This window comes from Colias philodice, chromosome 8, assembly GCF_061535455.1.
Source record: "Colias philodice isolate Cphi_HAF_F1 chromosome 8, ilColPhil1 Martin Lab GWU primary, whole genome shotgun sequence".
In the NCBI taxonomy this organism is placed as follows: Eukaryota; Metazoa; Arthropoda; class Insecta; order Lepidoptera; family Pieridae; genus Colias; species Colias philodice.
In genome coordinates, this window is record NC_143093.1 from 8,213,398 (window position 1) to 8,239,345 (window position 25,948).

Sequence of the window (25,948 nt, forward strand, 5' to 3'; positions counted from 1 at the left end):
TAATATATCTGTCCCTTTTACTCATATTGTATTCCATACTTGGTTTTCATTTTACATTCATTTGGGGTTCATAGGGCAGGATACGGCTGATAATTATTATCGATATAAAGTTTTTATTAAAACTGAAAAAATCGTTAACTTTTGAACATTATATTTGTAGGTAGTACCTACATATAAAACATATTTCTTACGTCATTTCCAATAATAATAGAAAATATAAAATTTCAGCTGAAGTTCACACTTATAATACTTACTGTTATTAATATTTTTTGAAATATTCATAACTTTTATTAATTTTTTGGGTAAATACGTTGGGTAAGTATCTTGAAATGCTTGCATCTAAAATCTAAATTGTATTTATGATCATGAGCCGAAGTGTAAAGGTTGTGGGTTGAGGTTATCTTGTACCTCAGCTCGTCGGTCGTCGATATCGTGGCCTCCGTCACATCCCTAGAGTCGAGCACCGGCCGGCCGCTTCGCGCTCGCTGCATGATGTCATTCATCACACACTCACACATAGAACAGGTCGCCAGTCGACCCGCGCCGCTGTTTACATTTGTATAGCGATTATATCCTTCTTCCCGTGGTGACTTCACGACAAACCGCGTCTGTGATTTAATTTATTATTTATTGTACAAAATAGTTTATAGTTACAAAATGGCAAACAACAGGGCGACCAAATCTGGATTTGCCGCGGAGGCTCAAAGAAAGGTATGTTTTTTATAATATACAGTACTCAATATTTAAATTTTCCAGTAAGATGTCTGCCTTGTCGGCAAAATTTTTAGTTTTTGTAGACGGTTCGTACCTACCTGTACGTATGGATTTTCCGCTGAGATACATATCGATTTGGGATGCTGGGTGGTCCAGATGTTGAGCCAAGGACTCAGCCATGACCTATTTATGTCACGTGCCTCATAATATGTCCATAATTATTATTAAAGGTAATTTGCGTAATTAATGAACTCGAAAGTTCTAAAATAAGTATTTGTCAAAAATGTTCCAAATTAAGTATGTAGGTATCTAGTTTTAGTCTAAAACCCAGATTTTTAGCTCGTACTGATCTTTAAATCAAATATAAGTAAATCCCTGTACAATGATACACATCTATTATAAGAAAGACGAAACAAGAATCTTAAACGGTCGAAAACAGGTTCCAATTTCCACGGCAAAAAACGTTCGTAAGCCCCGTGTGGGTAGGTATTTCTAAACACCATGGACCTCACTCGTACTTGACTTACAGGTGTGTTTTATGGTTCACATAAATCATTTTACCACTGAATTATCTTACAAAGACTTAATTTTTCAAAATTAAACGTAATTTGGATATAACTATTCAGTACTGTACCTAATTCGCGTTTTTTTTTATAAATTTCATTTTTTACCTATCATTATTTTCTCTATAGTCTATGGCAACCGGCAGATGAAATTCTTTTTTCAAAGATGGATTGATACAAAATTAAAAAAACCTATGTTTAATTTGTACAGACTGGCACGGCTTATCTTAGCATGAACTTGACATAATATTATGTATTTATGTACATAGATATCACCATAAATAACTCGTAATAACGGTTATAATTAATTGCATTTGAATTTACTGAATGTACCTAGGTAAGTTTTGCAGGCTGCTGCTGGATTTGTTCTACAATCTTCTAATCTAGAATACTCGGTGGAGTAGGTATATTGTAGAATGCTGAATGCTTTCTGTAGTTTATTATAATTAATTGACTCTATTGCTTTGTCACCGATTTCTTCAACAATAGATAGATAATTGTAGAGAATTAAGATGTATATTTATCAGAGCTTGTGTACCTACTCCGTACATGTTGTTTGTTACGTGAAGTATTGTTGTAAGGTTTCATTTCGTTTTTATATAGTACCATTTTATAGGATATTTAATTTATAGTTGAAGGTCGTTTTTCGATTTTTCTAGGTACTACGATACCATAAACAAATATTGCAATATAGGTAGGTGAGTCGTTTTCAAAATAATTGTACATTACTACAAAATGTTTGTCCCCCTAAAAAATCTTCGAAAAAAATATGGTTACGACTGAAATAAATCATTGTTAACGTTTTACAGACTAAACTTAAGCATACTGCATATCATTTCTGATAAAAAGCAATGAATTGCGATTCAAATTCTTACATAAATTTAATGTGAAAATAAAGTAACAAAAAAAGCTCCATACATTTTTTTATTGTCCCCTATGTGGACGACAATGAAAACCAATATTTTTATCAGAATTTTTGTATGAAACTTCCTATTTTTTTGTATCATAATTAAAAAGCAATGTTTGAAGTGTTATATCTGATAGATTAAACTATTTAAATTACCTTAAATAAACGAAGAATGACATATTATAAAATGTCCCTATCAATCGTTACAATTTCGTGACACTGATTTATTGACATAATTAACCAACTTCTTGTATCACAAAGAAGAGGAATCTAACTCTAATCATTGGCAAAACTGGTCATGTCACGAAAAGTAAGGTCACATTAACGCGCCGCCATTTTGTTCGTCGTCCAGACATGGAAGAAGTCCTGTAGTGTGCTGTGCAAAAAATTTAGTTACATTTTCCTAACGACGTATTCTCAACAAAAGTAAGTACATTTTGAAGAATTCACCTACCGCAATTGTAATATACTTAAATTATGACTAGAGTAATAGATTACACTTTCAATCTAATGGTAAATGTGATTATGTTTTGTGTAAAAGTATTTCTTAGGTTATTTTTTACATGTTACTGACGAACAATTTCTTGACATTTACTGACGTCAGTAAATTGTAGACGGTAAAGCTGTGGTCTCATGTGTAAAGTATGAAAATAAGATATTAAAATGTGTGTTAAATTAATGTAACGAATAAAAATAAAGGAGAAAAACAATAAATCTCTCAAGATTATTTTTTGTAACTACAGGCCATACTTTTTTAAACCATGATGTAGGGTTAGTAAAGTCGGGCTTAGGGACTTGACTTTTCCTGGGATCTGATAACTTTTTTATAGTGAAAGCGGATCAGTGAGTCTTGGCCTCCAATTTTACAAGTGGTTTCTGATGGGATAACGCTTGCCTTATTGCATTTAGTGTTGATCGCTTTTCCACCCACACGAGTGATGCTTACTTTTGTTTTTATTTTTATTCAAAATACATATATCCAACAGCTTTTTTTAGTTTCAGAATGCCGCTAACCGGTGCCGAACGGCAAAAAAATACATTGAAAAACTAAAAAAGCAAAACCCTGAAAAATATGAAAAGAAAAGGAAAAAGCACCTCGAGAAAGTGAAACAAAGACAAAGAAAAATATCAGATCTTAATGACAGTGAAAAAGAAGCTCGAAGACAAAAATGGAAAGAAGCTAATGATAGAAGAAAAGAAAAGGAAAAGCAAACAGAGAATTATAAAAATTGATTGTTTCTTGATTATTTTGTAACTAAAAATATATTTTTTTTTAACTAGTGACTTCTTACTTTTTTATATGTAGATAATATTACCTTATTCTGAATACAGCCTTACCTTTACAACTTCCTGACATTTCCTAACGAAACAGTTTACTGACAATTTCGTGATGTACAAATATTTTGAAAATTACCCAGGTACCTACCTACCTAGGTACCACAAAACACAATCAAATGCTTTTGTTTAATTCTTGATTATTACACACAAATATGAGCAATAGGTACATCTAGGGTTGAATATAGCTGTGTAGAATAATAATAAAGTCTTAGCTTCTCAAATAGGTTACAAACCCCATTTAAAAACGCGAGGGAAACTTTTTAAAGTTTAAAATCGCATGCTGAATTATTACCTAGCTCTAGGTATACCAAATGAAAGTTTTCTCATTGATTTCATAAAAAATCACACAAAAATATATCGTGTTTTGCGTAATCCATACCATTGATATACCTAAAGTATATCGATATCATCAATGAACATAGAGAACAGATTAACGATTTCATAACCGTAGGGATAAATACACCTAACCACAAAGTACGCATTACAAAATGATGTAAGTACAACGTGACTAACTACTAACAATATTCATACTTCATAGAACAATAGTGTAATTGGCAAGACATATTTGCGACCATATGACATATATGTGCACATTTTTGTATGTATGGAAATTCCGATGCTGTAGCCTGTAGGTAACGCTTGGGATCGGTTTTGAATTTTAAAGACGTATAATCGTCCTCCTTATGCTACCACATAAGGAGGACGTTAAGCTCGGTTATTTGCTTAGGATAAGTGTCTGCTGCATGTTGCAAGTGTGTGAGGTGACACGGAAAAATGAATAATGCATGGCCCACGATTTTTTTGTGACTGTGACAGACATTTTATGAACTCATAAATTACTCATTGATATGTTGACGATACATAATTCTGGTTTGGTTATTCTTTCATGAGTGATATTATTATAAGAAGCTTCGAATATTAAAAATTAAAAAAAATATATGAAAATAAAAATATATAAATCTACGGAAAATATTTCAATAAATTTTTACAGTGTCACAATTTGATATTACCAATATAATATTACGTAGCAAATTTATTTCGAAATTAGTCAGGTAGCGGTGATAGCACACGTAAATGAAACAACTATCTACGTTTTATTTCCATACTTTCCTTGAAATTTTGTGAAATTTCGCATTTATCAAGTATAATTATTGTAACACATTGGAAAAATTGCGATAATTGTAAAATAATTATACATAGTTATTTCGTAACATGAGCAAACGTGAGTAGATGTTCTTCTTTTACAATTATTATGTATCATTAGCATAATACAATATAATTGTTCATAATACAATATTATTGTTCTTATTTTGTCAATGACACAATTTAACAACCCCGCCCGGGCTATCCCCGGGCTAACTAGGACAAATCTGGGGCGACCCGGACGGATAGGATAGCAGCCCTTAGTTTTATAAATAAACTTTAACATACCTGTTTCAGAGTTCATTTTATTCAGGAAAATATAATTTTAAGAGTAGATACCTAAGAACCATGTATAACTGATTCAAACAAAATGATAATACATAACTTAACGTACATTATTAAAAGCAATTAATATTAACAGTTAAAATTATTTTGGCAGAAAATATCAAGTAACAAGAGCATATAGCATTAAGAATTACGGAAGGCGGTTGTTGACCCTACAATTTAAATTGCTCAATATGTTTTGTATTCTATTTGAATACGAGTTGATTGCAGTTTCGTCTTACAGTGAAGCAATAGCAACGTTTTAGATGTTATTCTTTGATACTTTTTAATCCGGTTTTTCCAAAAAAGGTCCAATCCAATTAACGGAACATATTTTTTGCTTCAATTAATTTGAACATGCGGTGCCTTGTGCTCTTATTAAATTTATGCTATGAAACTCGAGCGGAATATTCTGCTTTTAGTTTTAACGAAATCGTTACTAAACGAACATTCCTTCCGATTATAGCTGGCTTCAGATTTGAACTTTCTTTCTGGCTATCCTTGTAAAATTTCTACAGAATTTCATTTCCACATAAATAACACCCTGCCTTGAATGATCATCCTACACATAGTCGTCCTAACAAGCTACCAAAATAAGCGGTTAACGGACAACTCACAGTACGTTTCGTCACACTTACATACATTGTAATTAGGGCATGCACCCGGGTTTACCCGGTTCCGAAAAACCCGGGTAAACCCGGGTTTTTTGATGATCTTGAGAACCGGGTCTGAATAGTATGAAACCCGGTTCTCCCGGTTCCGACCAAAATATTAAAATATAAAATTTTATTCATATTTTGCTGCATTATTTTAACAAATTTATTCTATCTGGCAACGTCGTGCATCACGTGCTCACGTGCATCGTGAATTTTCGTACTACGTCTCAAGCTTGCCTCTGATTGGTTGTCTAACCTTAGATGCTATAAGTTTCCTACGGTTGTATTACCAAAAAAAAATTAGGCTTCGAAAATGACAAAAATTAGTCTACTGAAATATTTTTATTAGATTTGTCGTGAATTTGAAAAGATTTGATTTTACTGTTTCATATAATGATCCAGTCATGTTTTTGTTTTTGGTATCAAGCTGAAATTTATATCGAATACTCAAGTCTTCGGTCACTTAATGCTGTGAAAAAGTCAAACTCACCAACGAATCAAAAGATACAGCCGTAAATGCTGAAAATTTTCGAAAATTTCGACATTCGCATTGGACTCAAAACCTACAGGGTACTTCTCATAAACACAGAGCCTTTAAATTTGGTAACAGTAACGTCTTATAACACAGATAAAGGAAAATTTAGAAACATTAATTTTAAAGATACAACATTATAAAAAATAGTGCCCTCGGAGCGCGAGTCCGACTCGCACTTGGCTGGTTTTTTTGCTTTACAGTTTGCAGTTAATGAATAAGGTTAAAGTTTAAATGTGATATTATGATAACAAGGTACTTTGATAAATAAAGGGAAGTATTGAAATTTTGTTTCTTTATTAATTTAATAAAATAAGACACAAGCCGCGTAAAATAAAATGCCCATTAGGTACTTTAACAGTTACTTTTGTTTAATTTCGTATTTTTTTCCGAGGTATTATAAAAGAACCGGGTAACCCGGTTCTACCCGGTTCTGAGGTCGATTTGGAACCGGGTTTCAGAAACTTGGAACCGGACTCGGTTCTGCATGCCCTAATTGTAATATTCATAATAGTAAAGTATCGTGAATATTGGAAGTCATCTTGCACCTTTCTTCCTGCAGCCCATGTGGGTCAAGGAGAATCGGTCAACACTTTCAACCGGTTTCCTTGTGAGACCGCTATCGTGGAAGCAATGCACGGCGCCAATGCATTTTTAATAAATAACGTAATCATGTATTCACATAACTCCATGTGGTTTAATTTGTACCATCAATTACTGAACTAGCTGGATTGGATTGGCGTTCCGAATATGCACGGAATTCTAGGAACAGGAATGTGAAAAACTGTGCTAAGGCCTAAACTGCAGCTAAGGATTAGAGCGTATTCAAATTAGGTTTTTCTTGCATTCCGTTCGGCCGCGGCGTTTACAATTTGTGTTTTCGGTTTGATTTCTCGGATGAGAAAAAGATTAAGCATAATTAACTATAATTCAAACATTCCTTTCAGCGAAAATAAATGAGCACAACCTATACAGTATGTTCGTTGGTAGGATAAAATTCCAATTTCAAACCAAATTAACCTTTTATTAGCGATATCCAGGGGCAAAATTAGTAAAGACGAAGTAATAAAAAAGTTGGTTGAGACTAGAATATGATTCAGAACAACAAAATTAAAACTTTCCTTATAAAAATTATATTGAAATTGTAAGACGACAACCTCTCCAAAGGTTTTCTCATTTAAACTTAGAAATAAAAATAAACCTTGACAAAACAATTGTTCTAGTTAGACAGTAGATAATAATTATTTAAATTCAAACATAGGCAATGAAACAGAATCTTATAACATTTCCGGTACGTCTAAGTGCAATATAATAACAACATAGTATGTTTTGTTAAATTCCTCCAGTATGACGCTGCGTCTCGAAGTTTCTAATGACATCATTAATATACTAGATTTCCGCCCGCGGCTTTGCCCGCGTTTTCAAAGGAAAACCCGCATAGTTCCCGTTCCCGTGGGATTTCCGGGATAAAACCTATCCTATGTGTTAATCCAAGTTACCCTCTATATGTGTGCTAAATTTCATTGTAATCGGTTCAGTAGTTTTTACGTGAAAGAGTAACAAACATCCATACATCCATACATCCATACATCCATACATCCATACATCCATACATCCATACATCCATACATCCTTACAAACTTTCGCCTTTATAATAGTATTAAGAAAGATTAGGAGTTATAATATTTTGGGTAGAATAACTTTGTATGTAAAAGTTAAAACAATAATTTAGGGGACAGGTAAGATAGTTTCATAATTCATTATTGTTATGTACATTTCCAATCATTGTTATATGTCTATAAAAATTCATGGTCTCACCTTACTTTTAAATTGTAAAGATATCATATCAATCATGAATTATATAGCAACCTTAGCTAAATATAAGCTATTAGTTTATAGGAACAGATGTTCAATTAGGTGCAAAAGAATTTTTTCATACTAATTCATCGAGACGATGACTCATACAAGGCACGGTTCACTTACAACACAACCACACCTTATATGGTATGGCCTTTACTCAGGACGTATTTATAAGGCTTAAATAATATAGGCTACTTTCAAAACAACGCCATATGTTTAAGATTGACGCCTGACCAAATTTCTCTTGCGTCGTCTTTGAATTTTAAACCCCTGTGTGGACCAAATGTAAACATTAAACAGTTCTAAAACTAGTTTCCCTATGTTCCTGGGTGGCCTCCCATGAAACGTTAGATGTTGATGTAATCATGAATCATCGTAATATAAACCTTTATCTAGACTCTCGTTTCGTATACCTAGCTAATATAGGAATTAGCTAACTTAAGCTCTATAGAAAACAGAATACTTACTTGCTTATTAAAACTATATTCAGAAAATAAGACAACCATAAGGCATCCAAACAGTGCTTAGAAGTGGAAGCCTATTTCATCGGTTCACAAAACACAAAACTACTCAATATAAAACCCCTCTAGAAACATAAATATTCAAAAGGAAATGATAAGACAGCGATTACAATAAAAATTCAAGTTCCTTTCAACCATCGCCACATTGAAGAATTAACGAACCAGAAAGGATGCGGTCGCACCTCGAATATTTTTAAATGGGGTCAAATTTAACGGTCAGATGTAGCGACAACACTTAATCGTACATAAATATTAACATAAGAGAAAAGAGAAAATTACCAGAATGAAATTAGCTGGATGGAGAACAATGGATCAGCCCACGATCAGCCATCACAAGCCTAGAGGCACACTAGATTTTATACAAATAAGATTGATCATTGCATCGAATTAGCTACATATTGTAAGCATTAGGCGGCCTCATTCTGACCCCATTCCTGTCTCCTTACCGGTCAATGTTGAACTATTGTTGATAACAAGGTCTACATGCAGCCATAACCATTTGGATAAACCTGTATGAACTGTTTTCCGCATACATTAAATTTAAAATAACGCTTCTAGAAATATGATAGTATCGAATCCATTGACATTGAGTCATGTTTATTTCTGAGCAGAGTTTTTGTTGCTAACGGACATGTATGGTTCTTACGTACTGAGATTGGTCATGAAAGAGCGTTGTGTACGCTATTGGTCATCATTAACGGCCTTCAAGCACATCTGCTATTATTAAAATAAGGCTTAACATTTGTATTATATTACAACGCTTGTGTAATAGTCGGTAAAAAATATCATACAAATGATTGTCAACGGGTGTTACAATACTATTAATGCTCTCAATTAAACCGTCAACGTTATCGACGTATGATACGTACATAATATTATATAATACTAGCGGTCCGGCCCGGCTTCGCCCGTGGTACATATGAAAAATAGATGTTAGCCGATTCTCAGACCTACCCGATATGCTTACCAAATTTCAGAGGAATCGGTCAAGCCGTTTCGGAGGAGTATGCAGACTAACATTGTGACACGAGAATTTTATATATAAGATTGTAATACTGTGATATTATGATGATAACTATAAACTAAGCGATATTTCATATCGTAAGCATAAAATATGAACCAATTAACAAAATATTGATACAATATTTGAAGTTATGGATAGACTGGTCGGAATAGTAGAAACGGGACGTTGCTATTGACAAGAATCCACTTCCTTTGTCTTGAAACACAAATTAGATAATGTTTGGAATATTAATGGCTGTCCGAATAGTTGAACGTTATCGGGCAACTTTATCGACACGTTGAATTTCAACTGTACATCCGTCACGTTTGAATTAACATAATTGTTAATTAGTCCGGCGAATTCATAAATCAATGACCTTGTATTAAGTTTTAAAATTAAACTGTTATGCAATATTATCTATGAAAAATTAAAACTAATCGTAATTCGTGAACTTATCCGATCCGACCGATCAAGAATGTTTAGTATAGGCGCTTAATGAACTGCAACAGGTCCTACATTAGCTTATAGTAAAGCCTAATCTATACTATTAGCTATTCGATATAAATTAGGTGCATATTTTAATAGCTCTATATTTATTGTTCTTGTTACTCGAAGTTTCAGAAGTTGTATTATTTCATTTTGTTTTCAAGACGAATACATACTGTAGTTAGTCGTTGTTACGGTTACTAGAATAGATTCTTCTTTAGAACTTCCTTTCTTTTCAAAATATAGAAACCATGAGCAAATTTTACTTTTACATGACTCGTTGTGCACTGCATCGCCATACCATCATTTGTGTGCATTAATCAAGAAATTTCGGCAACATATGACCGTTTTTAATAACGTCTGCCCTCTGTTGACTCATCTGAATCCTTCGCTTATTACGTCATCCTGCGATCTTGCCCCAATCTCGTATCCTTACAAAACGAGACTGTTTCACGTATTTCTTAGTATTGAGTCATTTATATTATTATTACATGAAGTATTTCTGTATAGTTCGTGACAAATTGATTATTGAGAAATCGACGCATTCGATAGTAAGTTTCCTCGTGAACCTGACCATGGAGTGAACTGTAAAACCCTACGTTAAGTGGAACAATGCGAAAATCTCATTAACACTAATAACTGTAATATATTTAATTGTAATGCGGCCTAGAGATGTTATTGTGGCCTCAATTTACACACAACTAAATGTTACCAGCTGCATTATCTGAGTTTTGCTTTTACACACCCTTTTATTTTAATTTTTAGTGTATATGTTACCGGAAATGTATGTAATCCGTCATTGTATACAATTCCTAAAATCGCACGGAAATGTGTGAAATAAATTATTTTATACACATTTCCTAGGAAATCTATACATTTCCTAAATAGCTATCGGAAATGTAAAACATTTAAGATATTGATATGTTGCAGGCAAATTGTATATAATCTGGCCGTTTACAAAAACGGTCGGCATTTTGTAGTAACTATGCCGATAATTCGTAATCAGAAATTTTTGGTTTGGATAAGGGGGTGGGTTAGGTTAGGTTCGTGTTTTTTAAAACTACACAGAAATAGGAGCCCCACGAAGTGGGGCTCCGTCGGTCGCGACCGTCTTTTTGTAGAATTTTGGAAAAAGACGAATTTTCGGCACATTAAAACAGCTAGCCGTAATGTAATACGGCGGATTATACAATCCGACTGCGCCAAATATACGCGGGGACAGCGGGACGAGGGGACTGATTACTTGCCAAATGAAAATTTGATTTTATAAGAATAAATATAAGTTGATTTTGTGATATTTACGTTAAAAGTTAGATAGTTGATTTTTAAAATGTTAATTAGTAAGATAATAATATGAACATAATATTATTACAATTTTACGGTATGACTGTTACCCGATTGTATCAATAAGAGCTATAAATAAAAAAAAATAACAACGTGTTTTATTACAGAAAGCATTTACTTTACACATTTCCTAATACGATATTGGAATTGTGTACAATTCCTAGGCAGATTATACATTTCCTAGGATATGCATGCATTAAATAGTTTTTTAAACAATATTTTATACATTTCCTAAATGGTATCGGAATTGTACACATTTCCTAGGAATTGTATACAATTCCTTGATTTCATACATTTCCGGTAACATATACAAATTCACATATTAAAGTCTTTCTAAACAATCCATTCCATTAAAGTTTATTCTGTATGAACTGTAAGGATAAAAAGGTCTGTAAGTACCAGAATATTCTAAAAGAAATGTGTGAATTTGTTAAAATAATGATACTATACCATTATTACCTTGATAATCCCGGCTACGATAATCAAGATATAAATTTTTATATCGTGGGCTTTGAAAGTAACAGAAAATACTATTCTATGAGGCTGCAGCCTGAATATGACATTTAGGTCATTTGCCTCAAGCCGAGAGACGCATCTACTGATATTAAACCAGAAAGCATTTTTTATTTCAAAAAAAATTCTGCGACTGCTATTTTTCACCGACTTTATAACAAACGAAGGCAGATTACAGAAAGCATTTACTTTACACAAGTGTTTTTATCACAAACGAAGGCAGATTTCAATACGCGTATTTTATGCCATAAATATGTTACTGCTTCATTTCTATAACAAGCATAACTTTTTACATAATACCCTTTGACAGACATTCGTCTTCTCACTTCAGTTCCCATCTATTTCTTCAGAATGTGTAGAACACTAATTGAGCACTTGTTAGGGATGCTTGTTACAACGTTTTTGTCTTCCATGTACGTTTCTTCCTTGTCCTTATAAAAACTAGTCTACAGAAAAGTGGGTTAGCACACGAGGTTTAATGATGACAACCCATCTCAAAGACGTTTATATCCATTAATGTAATTCATCAAGAGCTAAGCCATATAAATTGTTTTTATTGACCAGTAAATGGCCATAACAAAATACGTTTGGCGCCAGACGGTTGTCGCTTTATCTTGAAGCTATTTGTTCATCGAGTCATGGAAATCGAGTCTAGAGTAAACGTAACGTATTGCTTCTTATTTTCTTATACAGATATTTTATTACTTATTCATCGATCTTGTGCGGAGACAGTTTCTGTTTATATTGTCTATATGTTTCGGCATATGAAATGCTGGAGAAGTTAAAAGGTATGCAATTTTGGATTCCTGACTTACTAATAAATGATGATTTACAGGATTTAAAAATCAGTTCGAATAAATAAGTACCTATAAATAATAATCGGATATTATGTACTTGTGAAACCAACCAGTAGGTAATTGTGGTTACAGTAATTGTTGCTACAAACTGTAAAGCTTATCATCTTACAACAATCGATTCGTATGTAATTAGATTACTATTAGTTTTCTAACATTAATATAATATTTTATACGAATAGATAACTACATAATTAATATGGTTTTCCACATGTAATATAAACTAGTTATTTATCGGATATGTTTTTGGATGGAATGAACAAATAAAAATTGTAACAATTTTTGTTATAATTTTCTGTCGGCCCGCTTAACAAAAGTGTTTTTTGAGACAAAGACGAACCGAGCTCAATAACCAGAAATAAAGTTATAAGTACAATATCCCAATACTGTCAACATAATGTGCTATATTGGTGCTATAAGATAAAATCAATAGGCAGTTAACTGAAATATAACGTACGTTAGATGGCTTATTAGTACAATCGCGTATACTATTTATCCTGTCCTTATCAGTTTGACCTTGGCTCGAATGGTTAACATTGACGAAACTCGCATAAAATAAGGTTTCGCACATGCATGTATTTTATTCTATATGTATATTGTATAGGTATGTAGTAAGTTTTAGGATGAATTTATTTATTCATTTCAATCGGTTTAATAAAGATGAGAAGTCTTTACAATTTTTGACTCAGTTTAATAATATAAAATAGAGGGAAAAGAAAAGAAAAACCTCCGTAAGGTTAAAATTTCTTATGGATATTGGAATAATAAAATTGTAGGTATCTATTTATTGCAATTATTATCAGCAAAATGCTAATGTAGCCACGGAAGAGTAGTAAAACTCTATCTCTCTATCTTTGTATTAAATAAATAATAAATATTAAATATTATTATAATACATTGCGGCCTTGAATATGAATTTCACGGTTTACGTCTGATATTGAAGTTTAATAGGTATACTATATTTTCACATAAAATGTACACAATTCTCATTAAAATATACATTACAAGGGCTGCTGTCCTTCTGGTAATATTCGAATATTATATAGAGCTACGGAATCATATTTAATACTACATAATAATAGAATAAAATACAATTGAAATGATAACTTTCAAACTAGATTTCGACCTAAGCAGGTCACGGGGTCATCGCACTCTCCTTGCATTATTGATTAAAAATGCATGATTGCAACATAGAAGTTAGACCATGTACATTATAGATACATACTTATCTCTTAAATATTGTGTATCTTATAGAATCTTATTATTGCAATTCGAGATTGAATTATTATCCTTATTCAGGTAATGTTTTTATCCTATGAAACCCGTTTATATGGTTATTTGATACGTTCAGAGAATTGCTTCGGATAGTAGATTATGTTTAGGGAATTTTGTTTATATGCCTTGAGGGACCTAGAACGGAGAACCGCATGATAGGAATATAAATGGATGAACTTACGTCAGTAACAGGTAGTCATCTAGGCAAAGAGGCACTCATGCATTTAAATTAAACGCTTATAGAAAAAATCTTATATTTTCCATTAACTTGATGAATAAATATTAATTTATAAAAATAAACAGTTGATTAATTATACTCTATATTTATTTTAGCCTTAAAAATTATTCAAAGATCAAAGTGAAAATGTGTTTTATTTGACCGTTGACCAACCGAGTCGACAGAAGAGGTGTTAAATCCTAAGTTAAGTAAGTCACGATGTTCACCAATAGATGGCGTCACTAGTTATTTAGATGCCGCTATTGAATTGTTTTGTTAAACCGTAATATAACATTGTGGTCGTTGCCAATATACGATTGATACGCCCTCTAGAGTTTTATTTCTAAACCTTTATTGTGGCATTTTTGGGATTTATACATGGTCCTTCGAGAGTACCGGGACTGGTGCCTTGCAGTTGACTGTGAATAAGTCCGTTCAGCGCCTTGAGGCAGTAGGTACTTGCTAGTACCGAGAGGAGAGTGCCCCTTTGAAACCTGCTGGCGCCTGAACTTTTACCTCAGAGGGGAGCACCCCCTGAGACACCTGAGAGGTACGAGAGACGATTGCGGAGGGGAGCACCCCCTGAGACACCTGAGAGGTACGAGAGACGATTGCGGAGGGGAGCCCCTTGGTCGCCTATCTGAAGAGGAGCAGCCATTGCAGAGGGGAGCACCTGGCAAGCCTGCCAGTGTCAGCTGTCAGCTGTCAAACGTCAGTGTCAACTGTCAGCTGTCAACAGTCCGTGTCACCTGTCAGCTGTCAACGTCAGACGTCAGCTGTCAACAGTCCGTGTCACCTGTCAGTGTCATCAGGTGTCAACCCTGACACTGTCACAGCAGCCGTCAACAGTCAAGGTCAAAAGACAAGTAACGTCACTTGTCAGATGTCATCGTAATAAAAGAAGTTAAGTGTGTATGTGTGGGACAATTACCGAACATTAATCGTGAGTACAATTTTGAACTTTATTTACAAGGAGAAGTTAACTTAGAAGATTCAAGATATTGCATGTTTCAAGATAGAAATATTAACTTAGTTAAATTCAAAGTGATTAGGACTTAGAATAATTCGTTAAAAAGTGATCCAACGGGGAACCTATGCCCGATTTTCAAGTGAATAAATGTGTTCAAACACTTAGAATAATTTTAACGATTGTATCATTAACTTAGAAAAATATTGTGTTTAACCTTGTCAAGTTGTGAAGGTTATGTTGTGTATCTAACACTTGTAAAATTTTAAAGTCCGTAATATTTATAGTTGTTAAAGGTTGATTGTTTTACTTGTAAAAATTTAAGAACTTTATTTGGGTTACATTTCTTACTTTATGTTTACAGTGGTTTTATACGTGTTAAAGTAAAGGGTATTATAATTGTTGTAGATTTAAACAACATTTAAATTAAGCATTATTTTGCATTGTCATATTATTATATGAAGTTTAAAGGTTAGTTTTGTTTTGTGAAGAATTAATTTTGATAATTAGCTGATACAATTTGTAAAATTTAAGGTATTGTTTTTGCATTTCTGTGTATTTTTTTTCTGTTCAGTTTATTGATTACTTAATTGTTTTTACTTACAATCATGGGTGAAAATTATATAAAACTTCAAGATGATATATTTAGTAAAATTGAAAGAAATTTATGTAACTTTAAAAAGTCTCCAAGGGATAGAATTACTATAGGATATCTTGAAGCGCGTTTAGAACTTTTAGAACAATTATGGTCGTCTTTTCACTCAAATCATCAAAAAATTGTTTATGAAATTAAAAAGGATGTATTGATGCAAAATGATTATGTTTTAAATAAAGTGTTTGATAACTGTGAAGAGATGTACCTAGATTATAAGTCCTTATTAAAGGACAAGTTGTTAATAGTAAGAGGGTCAAATGTCGGTTCGGAAAATAATTCAGGCCACAGTGTTAAGTTACCTGAGATATCCATACCCAAATTTTCGGGGCAATATACTGAGTGGCCCAGTTTTAGGGACCTTTTTGTTTCTTTAATTCACAACAACACCAAATTAGATGATGTACAAAAATTACATTATTTAAAATCTCATTTATTGGGAGAACCGGAACAGCTCCTAAGGCATACAGCAATAACCGATAAAAACTACACGGCTTCCTGGACCCAGCTAGTCAACCGTTATGACAACAAAAAGTATTTGTCAAATAATATCCTTAAACGTTTGATGAGTCAAAAAGTATTACATCATGAATCGTCATCGGCGATAAGGGAATTATTAGATAACATGAACGAATGCTTAAGTGCTCTAGGAAACCTAGGAATTGATATTACTAGCTGGGACACAATCGTTATTTATATAATGAGTCACAAATTGGACCCTGAGTCCAGGAAGCAGTGGGAGTCCAAGGCAAATGATTGCGAAGACCTACCAACCTTGACTCTATTCAGAGAATTTTTGGAGCATAAATATAGATCTTTAGAATTTTTAGACTCTAAATCAAATAAATCTGAAAAACCTGCATGCACTCACATTGCCACATCAAGTGTTAATTATTGTTTGTTTTGTTCAGAAAATCATAAGTTATTTAATTGTAAGAAATTTTGTAAAGAAACCGTTGACTCACGACGTAAGTTTGTTCAAACCCACCATTTATGTTTCAATTGCTTGACACCAAAGCATTCAGTTTATCAATGCAATCGATCTACAGGTTGTAGAATTTGTAAAAAAAAGCACCACACTTTACTTCATACCAACACTCCCAAATCAGCCAGCTCAACGCAAGTTGATCAACCTGGTGAAGGAAATGCTTCAGTTGTAGGGAATGTCATTCATTCTTCCCAGGATCAAGAGGAGAGTATTGATCGTCATAAACACACTACCACACACACCAAGTCCACAACTAATCAAGTTTTGTTGGCAACCGCCTTAGTGAAGGCAGTTTCACAAACTAATTCAAGTCCGGTGGTGTTAAGGTCTTTGATTGACCAAGGGTCCCAAGCCTCATTTATTACGGAGGCTGCAGTTCAACTGCTAGGTCTCAGAAAGAAATCTGAGACAAATTTTATGTCAGGTTTAGGCGGTGACCAGAGATCACCTTGTTTATCAAGGTCCTCTGTTGTGGTAAAAATTCAGTCTCGTCTAAATCCGAGCTTTGTCATCACAGTCAAGGCTCATGTGTTAACGAAGTTGACCTCATTCTTACCAAGTAAGAAGGTTGAGATACACAATCTGCCAGTGTTTACGTCACTGCAGCTGGCAGATCCTTCGTTCCACACACCTAATAAAATAGATCTTTTATTAGGTGCTGATGTGTATAGCCAAATTTTGTTGAAGGGATTAGTCAGGGGTCCGCCAGGAACTGTAATTGCTCAGCATACAGCGTTTGGTTGGATCCTCTCTGGCAAAATACACGATGAGGGTATAACTGTCGTTGAGGATGGGAGCTGCAATAATGTTGTTAGCATGCATTTAACTCAATGCAATGAGAATGAGTTACTGAAAAAATTCTGGGAGTTGGAATCTGAACCAACTAAACCCAAAAAGTATCTCACTCTAGAGGAAGAAAGCTGTGAGAAATTATATAAAGAAACTACTTCTAGGGATGAATCTGGGAGATTTATTGTAAAACTTCCTTTTAAGTCGGATAATCCGCAATGTAAATTCGGTAACTCTATAGATATCGCTCGTAAGCGATTTCTTATGTTGGAAAAACGCTTAAATAAGAATCCAGATCTGAAATTTCAGTATTCTAAGGTAATTAATGAATACCTGGAGCTAGGACATATGGAAGAAGTTTTAGCAGAGGATATTGACAATCCAGATGCCGTTTATCTGCCACATCATGCGGTGATACGGCAAGACAAAGCAACGTCTAAGGTTCGGGTGGTGTTTGACGCCTCATGCAAGGGCACCAACGGGGCATCGTTAAACGATGACCTAATGGTTGGTCCCACAATTCAGCCCGAATTGCGACATTTACTGATGCGGTGGCGCTGCTATCCGATTTCACTTGTCGCAGACATCGTTAAAATGTACCGACAAGTGAAAGTGGCGGAAGGTGATGCTGACTATCAACGTTTATTATGGCGTGATGATCCAAACGATGTAGTGAGACACTTTAGGTTGTTACGAGTGACATTCGGCACATCACCAGCACCATATTTGGCTGTGCGCACTCTTAAGGAACTCGTGAATAGGGATGGTCAACAGTTTCCGTTGGCGGCCAGTAGAATTGTGAATGAATTCTACATGGACGACATGATGTCTGGCTGCCATACGGTAGCTGAAGGCATTCAAATTCACGAGGAATTGACTGAGTTGCTCAAACGCGGTGGGTTTCCACTGCAGAAGTTCTCGAGCAACAGTCAAGAGCTGCTAAATAAAAGTGAGTCAGACCATGGGTTGGAAATCAAAACTGACGAAATTATGAAAATATTGGGCCTTACCTGGAACAGAGAGGAGGACAGCTTTCACTTCACTGTCAAGCTTTCTTCGGTGGAATCACCAATAACCAAACGAAAGGTTATTTCAGATATTGCTCGCTTATTCGATCCCTTGGGTTGGATAGCGCCAGTTGTGACAAAGGCCAAAATATTTATCCAACAGCTATGGTTATCTGGCGTTGATTGGGATAGCGAACTTCCTAAGTCATTTCTTAAAGGCTGGTTAGATTTCAGGAATGACTTGAAATCTCTTACAGGCGTTCGCATTTCTCGATGGATACGATCAAGCTTAAATGATCAATCTATGGAACTGCATGGGTTCTGCGATGCATCGAACGCAGCCTACGCAGCTATTGTTTATTCTCGCATTATTGATAGTAATGGTAATGTGCATGTGAGTTTAATCACATCCAAAACTCGTGTAGCACCCGTAAAACAGGTCTCCATTCCACGTCTTGAGCTGTGTGGAGCTGTTTTGCTAGCAAGACTTTTGGATGAAGTTAGAGGTATTCTAGATGTTCCGAAACATCAAATTCATGCTTGGACAGATTCGTCTATCGTCTTGGCTTGGCTCAGGAGTCATCCAAGTCGATGGAAGACCTTTATTGCCAACAGAGTGTCGGAAATACATACCTTGTTAGATGGAAGTCGGTGGTGCCATGTTGTATCACAGGAAAATCCCGCTGACTGCGCCTCCAGAGGAGTATCTGCAACAGAGTTTATAAACAACGACCTTTGGAAACAAGGTCCTGAGTGGTTGTACGGCAATCACATAGATTATCCAAGGGGAGATGAAGCAGACACAAACCTGGAAGAACGGAAACAGAAGATTAGTAGTCACGCTGTAACCAGTGATCAGGAAGATAATATAATTTCGAGATTTTCGTCTCTTAGAAAACTTACCAGAGTGTTGTCATTCTGCCGTCGAGTGTTGCACTGGAACAAACCTGAAAAAGAAAGGTATATTAGTAAAACGTTAACTGCTAAGGAAATACAAGAAACTCTAATTATATGTATTAAGATATGTCAAAAGGAAAATTTTGAAGAAGAAATGGAAAATTTAAAGAATAATGAAAAACTGAATAAGAAAAGTAAACTTACCTCGTTGAATCCATTTGTGGGACAGGATGGTGTTTTAAGAGTAGGGGGACGGTTGCGTCACGCTTCTTTGTCCGATGGTATGAAGCACCCTATAATTATTCCGTACAAGTCACACTTTACTTACCTTCTTATACACGATGCTCATGAAAGGACTCTTCACGGTGGTCCACAACTCGTCCTTAACTATTTGAGGAGCAAATATTGGGTTGTTGGAGCTAAAGGTGCAGTGAAGCAATTCATTAAAAAATGTGTGACCTGTATTCGCCATTCAGCCCAGGTGAATCAGCAGATGATGGGGCAACTACCAGAGTCCCGAGTAACAGCACATAGACCTTTTTTGAGAAGCGGAGTGGACTATGCCGGTCCAATCAGTGTTCGTACTGCCAAAGGTCGTGGTCATCATGCAACGAAAGGATACATATGCCTTTTCATATGTATGGCTACACGGGCCATTCACTTGGAAGCAGTCAGTGATATGACCTCTGAAACCTTTTTGGCAGCCTTTAAGCGGTTTGTTGCTCGTAGAGGTCATGTGGCTGAACTTTGGAGTGACAATGGTACCACGTTCGTGGGCAGTGCACGAGAGCTCAAAAATTTCTTGCATTTAGAAAGCTCTACTGTTGCTGAAGAGATTCTAAATTTTTTGTCTTCTAATGGTACTACTTGGCACTTTATCCCTCCCCGTGCTCCAAATTTTGGAGGACTGTGGGAAGCTGGCGTAAAGTCCACCAAGTATCACCTAAAGCGTATTGTAGGTGATAAAACGCTCACTTATGAAGAGTTATCCACCGTTTTGACACAAGTCGAAGCATGTTTAAACTCTCGACCTATAAGTCAGATGTCCAACCATCCGGAGGATCCTCAACCACTTACGCCGGCTCATTTTCTTGTCGGCGAGCCATTAGTGTCGGTACCTGAAGCTAATTATGAAGACTCCAATGTCAATAGCCTGAAAAGGTGGCAATTGACCCAGAGAATGAGTCAAGATTTCTGGCGTAGGTGGTCTCGGGAATACTTGACGCAATTGCAACATAGATACAAATGGAGCGCAAGTACTCCTGAACCGGAGATTGGGAGTGTGGTATTAGTAAAGGAGGATGATTTGCCTCCAACTAGGTGGCTTTTTGGTCTCGTCGTAGACAAGCACCCAGGGCTAGACAAGCTTACACGTGTGGTCACCCTTAAGTACAAGGGAAATTTGATCAAACGACCGCTATCCAAATTAATTGTGTTACCTGTAAAGGATTAAGTTTAAGCTTGAATTGTATTTTTTGTTAAGTTATTTTGTTTGTTGTTCTTTTGGCTGGACTACGTCCATGGCGGCCGGTAATTTTATTACCTGTGAAAGATTAAGTTTAAGTTTGAGTTATTTTTTTGTTTAGTTATTTTATTTGTTGTTATTTTGGCTGGACTACGTCCATGGCGGCCGGTATGTTAAATCCTAAGTTAAGTAAGTCACGATGTTCACCAATAGATGGCGTCACTAGTTATTTAGATGCCGCTATTGAATTGTTTTGTTAAACCGTAATATAACATTGTGGTCGTTGCCAATATACGATTGATACGCCCTCTAGAGTTTTATTTCTAAACCTTTATTGTGGCATTTTTGGGATTTATACAAGAGGAAAATGAAATAATTTGTACTTAATTAAGAATTAACGTTATGTTTCCAATAACAATACATACTTATTACTTGCACATTCATTGACCTTGTTCTGACATCTCTTAAACCGACCTCATTTCTCTTCTTGTTAAATGAAGGTTGAAAATTGCAGTATGTTGCGCGTCACCTTTTAATATAATAACTATTATATAGAAGTTACTTACTGGTCATGAAGCATATCAATTATTCAGTTATTATTTTAAGTACTTATAGTAATTTCTTGAATTGGTATTTAACATCGGTTTTCAACTGTGGTTTATGTGTCATGCGTATGTAATTCGAGGTATGATTATTTTTACTTTAATTAGGTATTACATCGATGTATGTAATTATTGTGAAAATATGATCAGAATTTATCGGATATTCACCGAAAAAAAAGGTGAAAGATATTTCGTTGTAATAAGAAAAAAATTTGGCAATTTGAGATGATTATTTTTTCTGTATAATTTTGGAGCTAAAATAGAAAGTAGAAAATATTCTGCATGTTTTTGAGCGTAACGCAAGCCAGGTGGAAAAATTGTATATAAAAATAAATTTAATAAAGCGTTGACCTAGTTGTAAGTCGCTCTCGAGGCTTGAACAAGTAAACATTTTTATAGCACTTGTCCAATATCCATTCTATTACACTAATTAACTTTAGTAAGTTTAAATTAATAATAATTTAATTAATTATTTTGCTTGCATTTCACTGTTTTTATTCAATATCATAGAGTCGTTGATTGTATGTAACTATGGAACGCTATTCTCTGTGGAAGTATTTCAGTTTTAATTGTTTTATTTAACTTGCTAAAATGTTAATGCTAGATCATTACATAAGTTCAAGATCATAATAGATTTATTATTTCGCTTATAGAAGAATTACTATAATCAACAAAAAAGATAAATTTCATTTTTTCAAGTCAGAGAAAGAAAAGTCTTCATTTGCGAATTTCAATTTCTTTGAATGTCTTGGCATCCACAAATAGCAAATGCGAACATAGAGCAAACCATAGAGAGCAAACAGACGCATTATTTTTCATTAATCAAATATTTCTTTTCGTTTCTAAAATTATAAGATTATCCTTATAATGTTACTATTCCTTTTTAATAACATATCGGATAATTAATAAAACACATGTACGTGTAACTTGTAAGTCCCCAAGCCATTGCGAATCATGTATCCCAAAAGAGAGAAAAATTCAATTTCCCTCCATATTTGCGAATAAAGAAAGTGGTTATAATCGAGTTTTTCTTCATTCCAGATCAACAGCAAATACAGCGAAGAGCTGGCTGAAGAATGCTTAGAATGGATCAGGGTGATAACTGGAGAGCCCATCAACGTGTCTGGGGACATGGATAACTTCTATGAAGTACTTAAAGATGGCACCCTTCTGTGCAAGTATGTATCTTTCAACTTTGTCGGTGAAAAATCTTCGGATTCTGTTAAAAATGTAGTCCTTATATCTTAAGCTTGTGCTAGGTTTGAGAAGATTAAAATTTAGGGCATTGGCTACTTCGCGTAGAATATTTTATATTAATAACAAATATTTTTTGATCACATTACCGATACAGAAAATAATATAGATATTTAAAGAAAAAAAATGAATTAAAAAAAATAAAGGACAATATCGTAACCTTAGATCGTAACCTCGAAGTAAGAATACAACATGATGGTGAAATCCTCAATTAGTTTGATGACAGCTAATGTAGCTGTTTGTTTAGGCTCACTACCTATAAACATAATATAGCCTGTATCAGCCATAGTATCTGCCAACATTGGTAATTGCTTTGATCGTTAATGTTGTATTAACCTGAATTTACGACCCACCCAATCTTTAAACCATTAATCATTCAGTATGTTTTTACAAGTTTGAGTGAAAAAAAACCGCTAAATTTACATTTTCCTGATAATTTCGCCAAAACTCACTAAAGTCAGTGTAGTTACGTGTCCCTTTGTGGGTTATGGGAAGGGATGGCAGCATTTCAATGTTTCCCTGACATTTTTTTTACCTAAGTCCTATGTTAGACAGCGACATTTTTGATAGGCTTTAATGCGAATCCAGGATCAATCAGTTCATTTACCCACTCACTTTCCACCATACTAAGGAGGCAATCACAACAATATCTGATTTAACTACATCAATAACAAAAAATCTTTCCCATTCCAGGCTCGCGAACAGCATCAAACCCGGCCAAGTGAAGAAGATAAACGAATCCAAAATGGCGTTCAAGTGCATGGAGAACATCAACGCGTTCCTCGAAGCGGCTAAACAGTTCGGTGTGCCAGCCCAGGAGACCTTCCAAACTGTCGACCTGTGGGAGAGGCAGAATCTCAATTCCGTTGTAATTTGCTTACAGTCGCTGGGTAGAAAGGTAAGGATTATTATAATATTATGTACTATAATCACCATTGTTAAATTCATCTCTGTTTACTGTAGAAAAAACAACGGTCAGCTGGCACGACATTAATAAAAACTGGTGTTGGCGAAATTTAATTGTATTTTATTATTTTTAAAGAAGGACGCGTAATTCGTAATTTAATTATTAGTAGTTACAGGCATTCTATATTTTTAAATGCGGCTACGAAGTCACCTTCGTGATTCAACATATTTTTTGATATTTTTTTTACTAGGCACCGCAAGTATTATTAATTAAAAAGATACTTAATAGTGCTGCCAAGTGTCCACTAAATCACTCAAATTAGCAACTTATATAACTTCTCTTTTTTCCAGGCCCACAATTACGGCATGCCGTCAATAGGACCAAAGGAGGCCGAGAAGAACGTTCGCAACTTCACCGAAGAACAGCTGAGGGCGGGACAAGGCGTCATCTCCTTACAGTACGGCTCCAACAAAGGCGCCAACCAAAGCGGCATCAACTTTGGCAACACTAGACATATGTGAACAGATTAAAAATATTATGTACCATAGCCAACAACAAACTTTGACGTGACTATGGAAATTTTGGCGCGAAACCGCCACAGTCAATGTTCAATCCATAGATTATATAAGTAGTTCTGATTAGCATAAACAAAGTACTTAGAATGGCGATATTATTCGAGTCTTAATCTCAATAAGGACCATTATACAAACTGCATATTTAGAATCTCTGTAACTGAAATATATATTCGATTGATCTGTGTTTAAAATTTTATAATTGTATTAGTATATTGCATTCCGCATTCATTCCATGATTGGATTTACTTTAATATACTTAATGACAAGTGAGATTCTTTTGATCTTACTGTAGTTTTATAAGTCGGTTAGCATTTGTTTAATTTACGAAAATAATAATATAAGCATTTTATTACTAGTTTTCCTAATTCCTTAAGATCTTTTAATCTGAAGTGAAGTGCCAATTTCCGACTTACTTAGCTTTTTTCTTATGCATATTTATATATTTTATAAAATAATATTGTGCCTTTGAAAGTCCTAAAGGGTTTTTAATTGTTCATCGAAGGTGACTAAATGAAGTATTTTCCAAATTATCAAGAACTATTCTTGAGTCATTCTATTAAGTATAATGAAATTTATTCATTCCAAGTTATATTTATTGTGTTGTTACTGTGATTAACCATTATATAAAATTCCTCTATTCTTATAGTTATATATTTTTATGATTCATTTTTGTAAGTTTCACGAAGTTTCATGACTTTGTGAAAGTACGTAGTAATAAATAATAATCACAAAAACGGTTTTTATTTTGCATGTTTTCCTTTAACAATAAGCTTTTTTTGATAATACCAAGATATAAAATTATACCTATTTAGTTATATTTTATAGCATTGAAAATACCAAGAGAGCTCGACATTAAAATTTTTTGTTTGATAATTTTATGCAATATAATATTCAATTGATAATAAGACTTCATAGAAAATTTCATCAGGGTAACTCCCCTTATAACTGAAAAAATCTAAATGTTATAAGGGTACTTTTTCACCAGAGATGTGCGAGGATGCGTAGCGGAGGATGTGTTTGTAAAGAACCAATCATATCGTTTCATTTGGCGTTTGAAGCAATACTATTGGTACGGGAGCTATTAACGTTAAAAAAAAGTCATTTTATGATTTTAGTATAGTTGGGTTTTTGATATACTGTTTCTCTTGCTATTTCGGTTAGAGTCCGCGCTGTCTGGCTGGCGGTAGTGGTTGCGTTTATTAGTGCGCACAGGAAAATATGCGTAATTTAAAGTCATTTATTAACGCGTAATTTTTAATCTTTTGCCTTTAGATAGATCCATCAGACATAAATTTGTTATTGCAAGACGTTTTTTTCATTGTTAAATAGGTGTCATCGAAATAAGTGAAATTACATCAACATGATTCCGCTTAAAAGGTAAGTAATAACTTTATTACTTATATTATATTATCCTTTTTTAATACTTACTAGCTGTTGCCCGCGACTTCGTCCGCGATTCGGTCGTTTTTCGTCATTCGTCGTTAAAAAAAAAACCTGACACTTTATTTTTGAATGTTCTTAATTGTCTCTTATAAAATTTAACAACATTAAAATTGAATACTCTGATAAGAAAATCTTAAAATCATCGAAAATCA

The 25,948-nt window shown here is 34.4% G+C and overlaps 2 protein-coding genes across 3 annotated transcripts; both read left to right on the forward strand.

The window, feature by feature from the left end:
- Nucleotides 1-490: 490 nt before the first annotated feature.
- Nucleotides 491-25,081, forward strand: LOC149486694 (myophilin-like). 2 transcript variants are annotated; one of them, XM_089698358.1, is made up of 4 exons: nt 491-711; nt 22,659-22,795; nt 23,565-23,769; nt 24,129-25,081. In XM_089698358.1, the coding sequence occupies exons 1-4, from the start codon at nt 658-660 to the stop codon at nt 24,297-24,299; spliced, it is 567 nt and encodes a 188-aa protein (XP_089554484.1). In that variant the 5' UTR covers nt 491-657; the 3' UTR covers nt 24,300-25,081. The 2 variants fall into 2 exon arrangements, with proteins under 2 accessions (XP_089554484.1, XP_089554485.1); XM_089698359.1 differs by lacking the exon at nt 491-711 and adding an exon at nt 12,478-12,566.
- LOC149486695 (uncharacterized) lies at nt 15,826-21,003 on the forward strand. The gene has a single exon (XM_089697894.1). The coding sequence runs from the start codon at nt 15,826-15,828 to the stop codon at nt 21,001-21,003; it is 5,178 nt and encodes a 1,725-aa protein (XP_089554020.1).
- Nucleotides 25,082-25,948: the final 867 nt, after the last annotated feature.